The sequence below is a fragment of the Prunus mume genome, linkage group LG2 (genome assembly GCF_029339155.1).
Source record: "Prunus mume cultivar Tortuosa linkage group LG2, ASM2933915v1, whole genome shotgun sequence".
In the NCBI taxonomy this organism is placed as follows: domain Eukaryota; kingdom Viridiplantae; phylum Streptophyta; class Magnoliopsida; order Rosales; family Rosaceae; genus Prunus; species Prunus mume.
In genome coordinates, this window is record NC_142699.1 from 26,083,176 (window position 1) to 26,100,749 (window position 17,574).

The 17,574-nt window shown below is 37.0% G+C and overlaps 2 protein-coding genes across 3 annotated transcripts; both read right to left on the bottom strand.

Moving 5' to 3' along the window:
- Positions 1–705: 705 nt before the first annotated feature.
- LOC103324259 (UV radiation resistance-associated protein) lies at positions 706–5,320 on the bottom strand. 2 transcript variants are annotated; one of them, XM_008226298.2, is made up of 6 exons: positions 4,954–5,320; positions 3,817–4,023; positions 3,138–3,318; positions 1,920–2,068; positions 1,452–1,679; positions 706–953 (listed from the first exon to the last, which is right to left on the bottom strand). In XM_008226298.2, exons 1-6 carry the CDS (start codon positions 5,131–5,133, stop codon positions 837–839), a joined length of 1,062 nt encoding a protein of 353 aa, XP_008224520.2. In that variant the 5' UTR covers positions 5,134–5,320; the 3' UTR covers positions 706–836. The 2 variants fall into 2 exon arrangements, with proteins under 2 accessions (XP_008224520.2, XP_088901491.1); XM_089045365.1 differs by having other exon boundaries at positions 4,915–5,053.
- Positions 5,321–6,611: 1,291 nt separating this feature from the next.
- LOC103324261 (elongation factor 1-alpha-like) lies at positions 6,612–9,540 on the bottom strand. Its single transcript, XM_008226301.2, has 3 exons — positions 9,479–9,540; positions 8,439–8,920; positions 6,612–7,826 (listed from the first exon to the last, which is right to left on the bottom strand). The coding sequence occupies exons 2-3, from the start codon at positions 8,898–8,900 to the stop codon at positions 6,945–6,947; spliced, it is 1,344 nt and encodes a 447-aa protein (XP_008224523.1). The 5' UTR covers positions 8,901–8,920; positions 9,479–9,540; the 3' UTR covers positions 6,612–6,944.
- Between the last annotated feature and the right edge of the window lie 8,034 nt (positions 9,541–17,574).

Consider the following 17,574-nt stretch of genomic DNA (forward strand, 5'->3'; position numbering starts at 1 on the left):
GCTTTTCGTCGGTCTTTGTATTTTTGTATATGACCCTGGCTAGGTTAAATGTTAAGCTTTGCGAGCTCCCTATTATGAACTCGATGCGCAGTTGTTATTTCCAGCTCACTCCTTCCACAAGTCAAATCAGTTTTGGTCTTCTACATTGCAAATCAAATAATGCGATCCTCGACATCACTGTTGTCTTTGCCGTTCAATCCGTCAAATTTCATCACGTGACCACAACTTTAGGGGGCACCTTTGTCAAAGCAATGTGTGGAGGACCGAATGATGACTTTTGAAATCTTGAAGGACACTTGTCAAAGCAATGTGGAGGACCAAATGATGACTTTTGAAACCCTGGGGGACCACATCGATAGATTTGCAAATCTTACAAGCATGACTTGATTCCCATTCCTCCCACCATGTACGATTAAACTGGTTAATCTAAGATTGAAAGCATTGTTGGGAAGAATGCAGATCTGTATTTATCACATTTTACAAGTGTCGGGATTTCTAATTGAGGGTTCATAAATTAGGAATGGACTTTCTTTCGAACGCTACAAGTACGAGAGTAATTTCCGATGAATAACACCAATCCTTGTATTTGTTTTCACAAGTATATATGCTAAGCATAATATTAATACCGTACAAACTTGTCACCATGTGTTATGATTTGTGTGGATTGGTAACACAAATTAGGAATAAATTCGTATTTCCTATCAATATTCAAAATTCTGGATTGGTATAGATAAAAAGGCAAGGTGCTCCACTAAAAACTTGCACCAAGGTAAGAATACAAATAGTACATTTACAAAGTTGACATTAACTTACAGCCAAAACTGGTACTTGAGAGATCACGTATCTATATAATCTACAGATTGAATGGTCCTTACAAGCTCCTTCAAATTGGCCAGGACATGGCGTGGTCCTAAGCTCTTAACACCAATGTAATTCAAAAGCTGCTCTAAATCCTACACCACACCCAAAAAAAAAAAAATGCTAAGGTCAACTAAGTATAGATAAAATGCAAAAAAACCGTGACATTTAATGGTTAAGAAATTAAATAAAGAAAAAAACAAAACCCCCAAAAAAATTCCTTCACTCACTAACAGAAGCGGAATTTTAAAAACAAAAAAAGTATCTTTGTCAATGCAACATGCAGATGTAAATGCTGAAAGTAATGCCAGATTTGAGTGGGTTAAGGAGCAGCAAGATTTTGTTCTCTCTTCTACCTTCTTTCTCTATTACTACATCAATTTGGTTTCAGGGAAAACCTCGTTCTAAATTATTGAGTTTCCACGGTTACCATTGCCCAAAAAAAAAAAAAGATTCAAAAGGAGAACTTTAATACACACAAATGCACAGAGATCAAACGAATGAAGATATTATAACCATACACAAACTAACGAAACTATTTTAGTCTCAATAGGTGTTATGGAGCCCATGAAAAGATATGAAGAAAATTGCACCTTGTTTAGTAAGAATACAGCATATGCCGCTCTCGTTGTGTCTTGACCATCTAAAAAGAGAGGGAACTCCACATGCTTCACATCCGTGGAAACCACTGTATTTGATGACAAATCAGATGAAGTAGCCTCTACGGATGGTCCATAATCAATAATATAGGAATGTGAACCACCCAATCGCAATGGATAACGCAATGGAACTTTTAAGTAGGAAGCTATAAGTAAGACAGCCTGCATTCAAAATCAATATAATAGAGCATTTTTACTTGAAACAACTATGGCTAAACAAACAAAACAAATTGCCCCCAAAAAATGTACTTCAATATGACCGCATAACTGTTACTGAAAGAATATAAATTTCTTCTGGCACAGGAAAATATTATAGCATTTTAAAGTAGAATCATCTAAATTTATCATGTATGAATTGACAACTTTATAGTTTATATCAAGCAAAGAAAAAGTACTACGCACATGACCAACATATCCCAGGGCAGTTGCAGACTTCTGAACCTCCTTCTTGTTGGTGAAAAAACTCATCATTTTAAAAGGCAGCATAGTTAAATGGAGACCTAAAATTGTCAATGTTCCTTGATTTGCAGGTTTAAATCGAGCAGAATTACCTGTATTGAAGAAAAACAGAAGAAAAATATAATCCAAGTACCAGAGCACAGCAAAATACATTACAAAAGGTTATTAGAATTGACACCACGAATATATTAATTTTTTCGCAATAAATACTCTACACAAGAAAATAAACCTGAAAATGGATATTGCGGAACTGTCTAGCCAACAAAACCTTAAGAATGTATAATTATATCAAATCAAATAAATAATAACAGTGAAAATCATTAAATATACAAAGCAATATATACAGTATAAGATCATGATACATATTTTGAATATATAAATAAATACATATATACAAATACGATATACCCGAAAAACTTCAAGAGCGAAGATCCACAATGTGGGCAGCCCCGCTGTTTGAAAAGTGAAATATTTTTCCTTTTCTTTAAAGTTTTCATTTACAAGTTGCAACAGAGTTTATTCTTTAGAGCCTAATAGAGTTTAGAGGTTACAGTTTAAAATTTAGCTCTAAGGTTAGGTTTAGGGGGTAAGCCCAAACTCCAAATCCTAAGCCTTGGATGGAAAGAAAAAACAAAAACAAAAATAACGTAACTATCAAATGCCACAGGACATTTGAATGCTTACATTCACTTAAGAACTATCCCGCAATCCCGACCAGCAATATCATAAGGAAATTGCCCATATTTTAGATAGAGATCGAGGTCAAGAACGTAATTTAGACTATCTTGAGAACTCCAAAGAAACAAGCTTTTAATAAAGGAAATAAGGACTGAGATTCTGGGGAAAAAAAATTACCAGTACATAACCCCATAAATTCCTGAGCACTTGTACAAATTAAGCACATGGGACATATAATATATATATATATATAGTTGAGATAGAAAATATTGCCATGATATCCAAAATTTCATGAATGTGGATAAATAACTAGGAAGGAGCTGTAGTAATTGCTTTAACTATTTAGCCCCTTTTTTCCTTCCATTAGTCATATGGGTAATTATTGATTCTACTACAGCTACTCTTTTTTCAGATTGCACAAATTAAACAAGGTCTTGTACAACATGAAATAAATATCACAAGGTACAACTCGCTTGCATATACCTGATCTACTAGTGTTAGGAAATGAATCAAGTTCCTGTTCTTGAGCAGGACCCATAGTGAACTTTACTGGATAGAGCAATGAAACTTGTGATATCATATGTTGTTGTCTCCTTCTTAGCATCTTTTGCAAGTTTTTAAGACGAACATACCCCTTTTCTGTGGAAAGTAGCCGATTTGATTCCTGTCATGAAAGTACAATCAGATTTTTACCAGCATATATCAAATACTAAAGTTTAACAGTAACCATTAACCTTGAAAAGGCACATGGAGAAGAAAATTAAAGGTTTTTAAGAAAAGTATAGCATGATGAGTTTTGAATTTTGAAATGGATCAAAGCAAAGCCAATAGAAAATAAAAGTCAAAAAAAGAATTGATGAAATGAAACAAAAGAATAGAACATATGCACGACAACTACTAGTTTACCAACGATGAAAGAAACTTTCAATTCAAAAGTGACCCAATATAAGTAATTTACACTAGTCGTATATACATTCCTTATTAATGGTATAACTTAAATTAACTGCAATGGAATTTTTGGAAAAAAAAAAATTGCAATGCGACAAATTTTGGCTTCTCAAGACGGCTAATCCAAAAGAAACTAGAGTTTATATTTCACAAGCTAATAAGTTCTCTTTCACCCAACCACTGTTTGGTATATAATAGTTATAATCAATTCTACCTCCAACCGCTTCCTAGCAACAGATAGAGCCGTCCCAGCAACCAATAGCGACCTAAGCTCTATACTAAGCTGCTCCTCTTTCTTTTTAGTATCTTCCACAGCAAGCATAGAATGCCTCGACATGTTTCCCAACACCATTTTTCTAGCCTCCAGTTTCTGGTGCATCTCCTCAAGCTCATTTGATCGACTCAATGACTCGGCTTCAACCTGCCAACAATATTGCCGCCCGCTAACCCGCGGGCTAATCAATTAAGACCCGATCAATCAAGTAACAACACAATATGTCAATGACAACTTAGTGCACAACCAGAATACACTTTCAATTAGTCCCAACTCCTTCAAATGCTCTAAACAAAAGCCAATGCACAGTCAAGGGAGAGGGATGAGGAACCTTTACATTTTTTTCTTTCCTTCATATAGTTACTATATAACAAGCTCCATAACTCTATTTTTCCTTGACTTAAAATTTGGGTCAACTAAGCAACATTTTTTTTATTGTAAATACTAACCAGCAGAAACCAGAGACAAAAAGGCACGTTTACTAATTTCTGAAGAATAAGGTATACAAACAAACTATGCTGCAATGCTTTATTTGATAGATGAACAAGAAATGAGACTGCGCAAACAAATAAGGAACTAGTATAAAAATTCTGAAACTATGAGTAAAAGTAAATTTAATGCACGTTCTTTTCTTACATCAACTCGGCAAAAAAGAGGAAAATTTTATAGCCCAAATGACTCAACTTACAAGGTCCTCAATTCATATTTTCAGAGCCTCGTACCACCAGTTTAGCTGAAACTAGATTAAACTAATCTAAAAAAGAATATTTATATATCCATGCCCTCAGAAACCAAATTAAATCCACATACCAGTGGCCCAGCTAAAAAAGAAATTTCTTTTACCTACGAACACCTGAACAATTCTAATTTTTCCCTCTAAATCTGCTAATTTAGTAACTAACAAACCCAGTTACATCTAAATAAGTAACTGAAGAACTTTTTAAACTCCAATTTGTAACTGCACAAAAAATTTAATTAAATATCCCTATTCACTCACTTTTTGGTTTGTTCAGAACTTAAGACTATAATACAACTAACCTCAATATCAAGAGCACGAAGCATCCACTAAAACCCTACCTCAATGAGAGATTCGAGCTTCCGCTGAAGACTCTGTTTCTTCTCCTGAGCTTCGCTGAGCGCAGAAGAAAGACTCCACAACCTCACAAGCTCTTGCTCGAATTCTTCCCATTCGATCACCTTCACATTTTCGGGATCGCTCTTCTTCGGCTCTGCGGACAGGGTTCGGTCTCGTTCCATTAAGAAAAGGAGAGAGAATTTTGTTGTGGTTCGAATTTGAGACGGGGCCACGGGATCGACATCATCGTCTCAGAGTCGCCAGTTAGGGTTCAGAACTCATTTTCTGGGGAAAATGTTTTGGTTTCTTTTTTTTTTTCCTCGGGAAAATTTGTTTCAATTCTTAGACCAGTTTGAAAGAAGGTTTGTTAGGCAAAGAATGACAAGTGGAAGGAAGACTGGAAGTTACTCAGAGGAGGATATAAATGTCATTTCAGTAGAACAAGCAGATCCCTACAGTAAAGTGCACCCGGTTGCATAGGATACAGCCTATAAAAACCAATTTTCTTCTTTTTCTTCTTTTCCTGAGTTTGAATGCAGAAAATAAACTCGAAAAATAAGTCAGAATTTATAAATTAACATATAACAATATAAATTACAAAATGTAGAAATTCTATATGAAAAAGAAAAAAACCTTAAAAAATTTAGAGGTGATAGATTTCAACTTTAAATTACATCTAACTAGTTGTCATTTATAAATTTAAGAGGGTGTTATTTTTATAATTATTAAAAAAAAAATTTTAAAAAAAAAAACAACTTTAAAATTAAATCATGCTTCAGCACTCATTTTTACTTTGTCCGGTAAAACTCATTATATCTCTTAAACAATGCTTGGTGTTTTAAAGAAGAGTTAATCATATTTTGCACGCGATTAAACCCTGAGATATTTCATTATGAAAATCGTAACGAGAACTCGTTACAACAACCACTAAGGGCACAAAAAGCCCTGAAGGGCACAGGTCACAAGAGTCTATAGTGAGAGCCTTATATATGGCCCTTAGGTGAGGTCCTTTTTCTTAACTGTTGGATCAAATTGATTAGCTTAATCCCGATTAAGAGATAGAACCTCACCTAAAAGCCATATATAAAGCCCTCACTATAGAGTTTTTGCAGGTCACAACACAACTTTCAACGGGGAACAAGAGGTAAACATATATGACGAACCTCAACAAATGACCCAAGAGTTACCAAGCTGGCCCAAAACCAAAAGCAGAAACCCTTATACAGCAAAACAAACTCGCACCACTGTTTTAACTGTTCCAATACAATGGTGTACTTGTATGACCTTTTGTTCATCTTAAACAAAGTCCATTTTCAGAATCTCAATTGAGAAAGACCATCGTTTCGAAAATCATAACTTCCATAAAAGAGAGTGATCCGGCAGATGTTAAAGTTGATTCTGACTACTGTTAATACACCGTTTAGGTTTCAAAGTTGTGAACGGAATGGTAAGCAAAGCTGATATAATAATAAGGGCAAACCAACCAGAATCCAATTGGAGGCTCCAATTTGGAGCATCCCAATTCAAATACCACCAAGAGTATAATGAACCTGCTTCAATAAAGGCCACAAGACATCCACTCAAGGATGTATACAACATTATCTCAAGAAATAATCAAAACTCAAATGACTCGGCAGTATTGGATCCATCAAACCAAGAATTAAAAATACTCCAAAGCCAAATATATAAGGTTGAAAAAATTATCCATTCAACAGACGCAACAAAACTTGAAAATTAAACAGTCTCAACTCTCAACATCCTCCTTAAAAAGGCGGAATTGACTCAAACATAAACCAGCAATGTGTCACCACCGCCTGTCCAGCACCCAGTTCTGAGAGCATACGCCGGAGATGGAGCACAGAGAACTAGCAGAAGCAAAAGAACTACAGACTAAACTGGCTAAACAATTTAAAAACACACAACTTAAATATGAGTCTTTAAAAGCAATGCATAAGTTTGCATCATTGAAATTTTGATACTGCGCCATTATTCTTCACTTCTTCTTGGCAGCAGACTTGGTGACCTTGGCACCACTGGGATCCTTCTTCTCCACGCTCTTGATAACACCAACAGCAACGGTCTGACGCATGTCACGGACAGCAAAACGACCCAATGGAGGGTACTCAGAGAAAGTCTCCACAACCATGGGCTTGGTGGGAAGCATCTTCACCATACCTGCATCTCCATTCTTCAAAAATTTGGGCTCCTTCTCAATCTCCTTACCAGACCTCCTGTCAATCTTGGTGAGGATCTCACCGAACTTCACAGCAATGTGGGAAGTGTGGCAATCAAGAACTGGAGCATATCCGTTACCAATCTGACCAGGGTGGTTCATGATGATGACCTGGGATGTGAAGTTGGCAGCCTCCCTGGCAGGATCATCCTTGGAGTTAGATGCAACGAAACCACGCTTGAGATCCTTCACAGCAACATTCTTAACATTGAATCCGACATTGTCACCAGGCAGTGCCTCCTGAAGGGCCTCATGATGCATCTCAACAGACTTAACTTCAGTGGTGAGCCCAGTTGGTCCAAAAGTGACAACCATACCAGGCTTGATAATACCGGTCTCAACACGGCCCACTGGCACAGTTCCAATGCCACCAATCTTGTAAACATCCTGAAGTGGTAGACGGAGGGGCTTATCTGAGGGCCTCTTGGGCTCGTTGATCAAGTCAAGAGCCTCAAGAAGGGTTGGTCCCTTGTACCAGTCAAGGTTGGTGGACCTCTCAATCATGTTGTCGCCCTCGAACCCAGAGATGGGAACAAAGGCAATTTTGTCTGGGTTGTACCCAACCTTCTTCAGATAGGATGAGACTTCCTTCACGATTTCATCGTACCTTGCCTTGGAGTACTTGGGAGTAGTGGCATCCATCTACAAGTAGCAATAACAAAAGAATACAAACAAGTTAAAAAAACAAGATTCCAGTGAAATTTGTACAATAAGAAACCACAACCAACAACACAGGATGCACAATACAAAAATAGAAAGGAATACATCCACTATCAGTGATCAAATAATAATACCAGATACCCAGAATGGAAGCATAATTGTAACCATATGCAATAGGCAAAAGCATTTAGATATTTAAAAATATGTGACACACAACAATAAAGCATTAGCTGTTCTGTAAAACTTAACAAAATCATAACAGCACTGTGAGGCATATCAAAACATTGCAGTGAATTGCTTAAAAGACGCTGACTCAAACCAACAAAAAGAAGAGAGAGGGAATCGAACCCTCAATAGTTCACAGAGAACTATGCCACCAGGCAATCCCTCCAATACATAAACATAAACATCTTCTAATAAAGTGGACACTACCCATAGTTCCGGACACCATCGATGTCCACAAATGCAAATCCCAACAACCAACAGTGCATTTGAACTACAGGAGTATCCCTTTACCAGACAGAACCAGCTGCTGACAAAAACTCAGTTATAACATATGAGAATTAAATCATATAGCATTAGCGGTTTTTATACCTTGTTACAGCAGCAAATCATCTGCTTCACACCAAGGGTGAAAGCAAGAAGAGCATGCTCACGGGTCTGGCCATCCTTGGAGATACCAGCTTCAAAACCACCAGTGGTGGAATCGATGATGAGAACAGCACAGTCAGCCTGTGAGGTTCCAGTAATCATGTTCTTGATAAAGTCACGATGTCCTGGGGCATCAATGACTGTGCAGTAGTACTTGGTGGTCTCAAACTTCCACAAGGCAATATCAATGGTGATACCACGCTCACGCTCAGCCTTAAGCTTGTCAAGCACCCAGGCGTACTTGAATGACCTTTTGTTCATCTCAGCAGCTTCCTTCTCAAACCTCTCAATGACACGCTTGTCAATACCTCCAAGCTTGTAGATAAGATGACCAGTTGTGGTCGATTTTCCAGAGTCGACATGGCCAATGACCACGATGTTGATGTGAAACTTTTCTTTACCCATTATAAGCGATTAAAATTTACCTGTGAAACACAACGAATATCAACTATTAGATCTCAGAAAACAAAGAAACTATTGAAAATAAAATCCCAAAAACATCAAAACATTTCAAAATTTTGAAGACCACAATTACAATAAACATATATATATATATATATATTATAATAACTTTTAAATTATTAAACAAACATATAATTTCTGAAAATCTTGGAAAAAAAACTCTCAGCAAGATTAATCATATCATTTAATCCGATGAACAGTAACTTAATCGAAGACAATAACAAGGTATTCCAAAAATCAAGTCTTTTTGTTCAGTAAAAATATTGACTCTACTACACTGTGAAAACCTATAACACTTCAGATTGGTTTTAAGAAATCGATCTATTATATAACAAACCAAGTTAAGACCATCAAGTTTCTCAGATTATTATCAAGAACGAACTAGAAAAGCACCCATCAAAACGAGCGGAGAACAAAACACAGATGAACGAAAATGAAATCAAGAGCACAGATGAAAACGAATACAAATCTAAGATCTACAGAGTAAAGAGAGCAATATACGAGAGTGAAGAGGAAAATACCACAGATCTGAAGCTCAAACGCTAGGTTCAAGCAGAGCGGCAGAGGCAGTGAGAGAGAAGGCAGGGTTTGAGAGGCGCTACGTGACTTATTTATAGGCTGAGAGAGTCGGGGAAATACCTAGGGTTTGCTTTGAGAGACCTAATGCCTGCCGTTTTGTTGGTTTACTACGCTGCCCCTGAGTCGTTCCCAAAATGACGAGTTTGCCATCATGGATTGCTGATCAAGTAAGAAGTCAACGTGAATATAGGAATTTTCTTTTTCTTTTCTTTTTCCTTAATATTTGGCCGGTTTTGGTTTAGTGCTAATTAATAATGGTGCTTAGAAAATTGTCAGAAATGGCCAAACTGGCGAATCCCGCGTTTGTAGGGCAATTACGAGTCGGATCCCCACCTTCAATTTCGTCTCAAATCGAAATTTTGATCGTTTAATTTCCTTTAAACTAAAACTCTGAGTCCACTAAGACTTTAAAAATAAAAGATTCAAAGAGATTCACCCAATAAATAACGAATAATACTTCGGTCTCATCTTTACATCTAATAATAGTGTTACGTATGACATTTTTTTTAAAGTATTTATGTGTGTGGTTGGTTGATGAAAAAAAAAGTAAAAGAAGATTGGATGTTTTGTTGCATGTGTAAAGGAATTTTTTTTTTTTAGGTTACAACATGTGCAAAGAATTTTTGTTATAAAGGCTCAAGGGCATTTTTTGGCTCCTTTAAATTGAAACTAATGGCAAATGACCTATTAGTATAGTGATTTAGAGTAATTGCTCCTTCAAGGTTCTGGGTTCAAGTCCTCTAGCATTTGTTATTGTGTGTGAATTTAGTATACTATCACCTATCTCAATAGAAAAAGTCATTTTAAAAAAAAAATTAATGTGGTTAAATTTTAACAAAATTGGCAAAATTCCAACGAAAATGACTAAAATATTTATAACAAATTAATAATAAGTGTGAAACCCACATTAGTTGCATCTATCAAAAAAAAAAAAGAGCCAAGCTTTTCCAAAGGCTAAGTTACATTTTGGGCTCCGTGATTTGGGGCCTTAACAATTTTTTTTTCAATCACTTTTAAATATGGGCAAACACAACATTAAAATTAGGGTTAACTACAATAAACTCCCCAACCTATAGGGTCATTTACGAGTCCATACTCGATTTTGGGGACATTTATGAGTACATACACAATGTCGCGAAAACTTACAAGTTGCCCCCCTCCGTTAGCGAGTCCATCAGAAAATCCATTATCTGCCTATGTGGCATTTATGGGGCCCATTTTTAATTCACATGGAGTTCCACGTGGACAAAAAAATAATAAAAAATTATGTACATATTAAAAATAATTTTTAAATCATATTAAAATCATTATTTTAAAAAAAAATTTATCCTCTCTCCTTCCCGACTCAACGCCACCTCTTAGCCACCCCTCTCCCGTCGCCCACCTCCAAACCCAACTCTCTTTCTCTCTCCTTCTCCATCCCAACCCAACCCAACTTCTCCAAAGATAGGCACAAATGATGACATTATCAAACCTAAACCCCGTCATCCTTCTCTCCTCCCCTTTCTAGAGGTGTCAAACGGGACGGGCCAAGACAAAGACGGCACGAGCCTAGCCCATTTAAATGAGGCACGGCACGGCACACGAGCACGAATATTAATGGGCCGTGCTCGCACGGCACGAAAACTTGGGCCGGGCCGGGATCAAAAAGAGGTCCAATGGACCGAGCCGGCCCATGGCCCGACATGGGCGGGCTTGGCCCGAGCACACTTCAAGCACGGCACGAGCCCAAGCACGGCCCACTTAACATTTTTTTCTTTCTCAAAAGTCAAAATACAATCATTTGACATCTAATGTCATTATTTATATGTTAATTTAATCATAAATATATATTTGATGTCTTTCATTTTAAGGAAATTACTTGGGTCCTTAATTAATTAAACATATCAACTACAAATTAATTAAACAATATTGGACTTGATATCTAATCAGTACATATGACATATATGTTTCTCTTATAATCAAAGCAAGACATTATTTCACATATAAAATAATAAGTTGTTTAAAGATGAAAAGTTGAAGTGGACTTTCTAGAGTTTGACACTTTTTGCCCTCTGCTATTTTCATATTGTTTGGATGTTTGATTGATTAATGTTTTCAAATAGTTCATCATTTATTGCCTCTAATTATATTTTTAATGTTTATAATTTGAATTATCTAGTGAAAAAAAAAATGAAGTGAAAAAAATTCAAATTAAATGGATTGGTTCTTGGGCCCGAGTATGGCATGAGCACGGCACAAGCCCGGCCCGGCCCGTTTCAATATGGACATGAGCTTTGAGCCAGGCCGGGATCAATAATTTTATTAAATGGGCCGGCACGGCACGGCCCAATAAATTAAATGGCCCGGCCCGGCCCGACATGAAAACGTTAAAAGCACGAGTTTAAATGGGATAGGTCGGCACGGCACGGTCCGTTTGACACCTCTACCCCCTCCCCTCTCCCCAAAAAAAAAAACTCAAATCAACTGGAGACTAGGGATTTGAGCTAGACGAAGGTTAGCGATCTTATCCTTATGCTTCATCGTTGCTGGCCTGACATTGGTTGCTTCTCTGCTCCAGTCAAATAAAACCATCCAAGAAAGATGAACCAGATCACGAAATAATTTCCCAAAAAATTCATAATCAAAATATTAAATCCAATCTTTCTAATCAAATTTCAGAGACAAAATTGAACTTACAGTTGACCCGGCCTCAATCTCAGAGACAAAATTGAACTTCCACCTTCTCCTCAATCTCAGCCTTAGCTTTGGCCGGACTCCTATTCCCAATTTCAACAACATCATCTCCTCGGCCTCCCCACTCATCCTCGTTCTGCGGAGGGTCCGATTCGGAGATTTTGGATGCGGGTTCGGCCTCCGGCGACCTCCTCCCCGCTCATCGTGATCTTCGCCGAATGGTCGCGTCGTGGGGGTACCGTCGGAGATAGAGGAGCGTGGATGGAGTGAGGGGAGCTTAGGGTTAGGGTTTGGTGAGGGGAAAGAGAGGAGAGATAGAGATTGGGATTTTGGGGTTGGAAATGAGAGTTCGTTGGAGAAGCTTTTGGAGAAGAGATCAGATCAATTTTTTCCTTAAAAAATTCAATCTTTAAATTTTATGGGTTTTGGTTATGTAAATTGTGTTATATTTAGCAGATGAAATGGTGATGGGTTGTTGTAATTGATGTTTTAAGTTGGGTTCCAAATCTGGGTTTGCAAATATGAGGGCAGCAGAAATGATGATGGATTGTTGCTGTCGCCATTGTTGTGAGCTTGCTTGAGCTGAATGTTGGCTAGGTTGGAGAAGAGAGATGAGATTTTTTTTTCTTTTTTTAATTCATTTTTAATGATTTTAATATGATTTTAAAATTATTTTTAACATGTACATAATTTTTTATTATTTTTTTGTCCACGTGGAACTCCACGTCAATTAAAAATGGGCCTCATAAATGCCACGTAGGCAGATAACGGATTTTCTGACGGACTCGCTAGCGAGGGGAGCAACTTGTAAGTTTTCGTGACGTTCTGTATGTACTCATAAATGTCCCCAAAATCGGCTATGGACTCGTAAATGACCCTATAGGTTGGGGGGTTTACTGTAGTTTACCCTTAAAATTAATATCCTTACATTATTGGCTAATTTGTTCATTAAAATATCAAACTGACTGACAATTTATATTTTGACATTATGGTGCAAAGTAGGAGTGGATACGGTCTGGATTGGATCAGTTTCATTTCAAAATCACGATCGAACCAATTATAATATAATGATTTAGTTTGGTGGGTTTTAACAAAATTACGAAGTAAACTGAACCAAGCCAAACCAATTGTTGAAGCCCAAAAAATCCAAGGGTAGGCTCAAATATATTTCTAGCCTAGTATGACACCTAACTTGGGAAGAAACCCAACTTGGGTACGCAAGAGTTCATCATATGTGCTTGCACACGTGCCATACCACACTACAAGCTTAAGTGAGCCCATGTCATGCGAATGTCTGGGGCTTGCTGAGTGGGTTGTGGTATGGATGGTTACGAGTTTTCATGAGATCCATTGATGAGCCAATAAATGGAAGTTTTGAGCTACTTGGGAGCCCCAAAACTTAAACTCATTTCTTCAGCCCAAATATGCGGGTAAGCATGAAATAGAGAAAATAGTAGCCCATTACCCTAGAAAATTGGCCAATCACTGTGAAACCCTGTATTTTTTTAATATATATATGTATATGTATTATGTTTCAGAAAATTAAATATTTTGTTACATATTTAGTTTATAACTTATATATAATTATCTTGGTACGTGTTATATTTTCATACATTTATCTTATTAGTTATTAAAAATAGTAATATTTATATGTATTGTTTTTGACAGCTTTATCTCTTTGTTTCTGGCTGACCAAGTTCAATAGCCTAGTTGTTATCCAAAACATACTTTAGACTCTAATTGTCATTGTACCTAGATGAGAAAGCTCTATTTTGCACTCCAATAACAGCTATCTATACTTGGAGCCAAACCTTATCAACGACCTTACTTGGACCAATTGAAGGAAAGTAGTTGCCACCTATGTAGTAGTATAAATAGAAACCATTTTCTATTATTGTTTTCATGGCATGCGTAGTAGTACATGAAGATAGATAGATAGGTTGTCTTGCCAATTTATTTTAAGGGCTCTCATTATCGAGGTAAGTGGTTTATGTAATGTGTTCTAAAAGTTCTTATTTTGTGATAAAATTGAAAACCATGAATTATCGTGGATTTGTTCTATTTACAAATATCTCTCTATTTCAAGTCAAGCATGTCTAATTTGGTACAATCTTTCACACACACACACTATATATATATATATATGTATATATATTGATTGGAATATTTGTGAAGTATGAATTATTCATGGAACATGAGAACTTCAATGTTAGGGTATCCGAGGGATAGATGTACCACACGGGGACATAGGGCAGTAAGGCCAATAGAGGTCACATGGTTGGTTATATGCTATGAAGGATAACCAATATATGAATGGATGATGTAATATGATCTAGATTGATGTGTTTTTTCATGATATTTTCTAGAGTGTGTAAAACGGCATTGCTTGACTGGCATATTACATAATCTACTCACTGAGCGGTAGTTGCTCATCCCTCACCCTGTTTAATTTTTCAGATGATTAGTGAGCAAGACAAGGACTAAATCGATTGAGGCTGAATTAGATGAGAGTGATAGAGCTTTATTTATTTCTTATAAATTTGTAAGATTTTAGAGCTATTTTATAAGAGAAATTTACTTTAAACCCATGTTTTGGCTTCTTTTATTTTATTTTACTTTCTCACGCATCGAGCTCGGGGTTTTAGCCCCCGGGTTCGGGGCATGACAATCACCTTAGTAAAAATAGTCCATTAGCCAATCTCCTTAGTGAACTAGCCAATTACCTTAAAGAATGGCCTAAGCGACCAACATAATATCTGAAAGTCTCCAGCACATGGCTGAAGACAAAACCATGACAAAAACCAAAGGCCACTCACGTCTGCAGGCTGCTGGGAATCTCCAGCACATGGCTAAAGACAAATCTCAACACAAGCCATCCAAAAATCTAAGGACACTTGAGCAAAACACCCTTTAGACTAGCGCTATTACCCACTCATTTCTCCTACTAGCTCTTGCCATTAAATAAAGGAGGAAAGAATGAGAGATGGTAGCCAAAGATAGGAGATTGCCACAGGGACAGCTGCGGGAAGACTCTAGAGCTCTCAAAAATCTTGTCTTTGTGTATTTGGATTTAGGGAGATTTCATAAAAAGAGGTTGAATCGAAGGAAGAGAAGAGAAATGGAGGAGAAGACTTTGCTGAAATTGGAGAGAACCCATTATGGTTTCTTGGGAAGAAGGAGCTTCTAATGCCTATAAAAGAAGACATCTTCTACCCAACAAGACAACTCATCAAAGGCAAGCAACCATATCCAGATAGAGCAAGCATCACCTCTCATCTCTGAAACCCTTCGATTTCAAGTCATGTTCTTCCATTGCTTCCCTTTTTTCTCTTATGTCAAGCCACCCAGAAGCCTGACAAAGCTTTCGTCAAGCTGCTGGAAATTTGCTAAAGCTACCCATGCTTCCATCTTCTTTTTCTCTTTCCCATAAACACACATCCAGAGAGTAAGCTTCATCTCTCATCCCTTAAACCTCTGTAATTTCGAGCCACATTCCTTTATCTTCTCTCATTTTCTCCTCTGGTAAATCGTTCCAGAGCTTGACAAAGCTTTCATCAAACTGCCAGAAACTACTCAACACACCCATTGTTATTTCCCCATATCTCTCTCTCTCTTCAATGAACCCTTTTAGAATCCCTTCCCCCTTGCCTTAAAACCTATGTTTCTCATAAGAAATCGCAGCTCTTTCTCTCTCTCATGCTAAACTCATGAATGCTCAGTTCCCATACCACAAGCTTCTCATGCCAAGCCAAGAATTTATCTGTAAGCGACTGTTGGTTTCATTGGTGAAGAAGACCAATGTGTTTCCTAAGGCTCAGCTACCCTTTCGAAACATGCTTGGGGTCTGATCCTTGAACTCAGACTCAGAGGGCAATTTCATACATTTGGCTCTTTACAGCTGCTCAGGCCCATCAAGAGTTGCCGGAACGAAAAAACCCCCACAACAATTAAATACGGTTTAGTTTGATTTGGTTTAATTCGGCCGAATTGGGCCTAAGCCTAATTCTATTTCCTTTTGCATTGTTTCCACATTGTTAGCCTAATTACAATAATTAAAAAATTAACAATTTGCACTATACTTTTTTCATTTTCTAGAGTATCAAACAATCCTAAAACTCGACATGCCATAAAACTTCAAATTTCAATAACTAATATAGCTACAATTCAAATATCTATACATCCTACACATGTAAAATAAAAAGAAAAATAAATAAATATACATGTAGGCAGTCCAATTTGATTTAGGTTGGGTATACAAACTCAAAATGAACAAAATCAAACCATATAGGCCCGATTTGGTTTTTAAACCGTTTGACTTTTTCTTGATTAAAATCAAACTAAACCACTCATTACTGTTTCGATCGGCTGATTTCATTGGTTCAACCAAATTGATGCCCACTCCTAGTAAAAAGTGTAACTGACCTTAGAATAAATGACATATGTGGTAATATTATTGAATTGCGTGAAGTGTTAAGGATAGTTTAAAATCGGTTCATGAATAAATGTTTATTTTAGTGACAATTTCAACTTTTACGTAGGAATTTAGATTCAAATATCATTTATTATATGTAAATTTGCTCATATATGAATTAGGCTAAGTGATCAAGGTATTGTGCTCGGCTCCTTGTGATTAAGTTCAATATGCCTCCCTTGAACCCTAGAGTAATTAAAATATTTCTTCATTAAAAAAAAGAGAGTACATATACATTAAATTACTTCATGTATTTGTGCTTCATATGTTTTCATTAATTGATTAAGGTTTGTATTTTCTTAATTGATTAGGAATGAAAGTGCTATTGTTTAATTTTTCAATGTTATTTTATTCTAAAAAGAATTTCAGAAGTTTTACATTACAACCCCTTCCCACCATTGAAATGGAAATCCTATCTTTTTACTTTATATCTGGGCAGCTGCGGCAGCTGACTAATTAATCTATTAGAGCATCTCCATCGCAGAGCCTCGCCAGGAAAAAGGCCCTCGAGAGCCCAATCCACCCTCCGGCGCTACCAATCCAGCCGGGCAAGTCCAAGGGTAGATCTCGCCTGGGCTATTGCCCTCGGGTTGTTGACGTCGCGACGTGATGATTTTCAATTTTTTGTTGGCACGTGGAATACACGCGCCAACAGTAAAAAAATTGAAAATCAACCATCGACGTCAACGCTGACCCACCAGCCCACATAGCCCAACGGTTATAAGCCACGTGGCTTCTCCTGGAGCCTCCGATCAAAAAATCTTGCTCAATCCAATAGCTGTCCAATTTTTAGCTTAAAAAAATTGAAAAAAATATCAAAAAAATTTTGGAATTTTTTTTATAAATACCTACCAATATTATTCACTTTCACATCAAATCTTCATACAAATT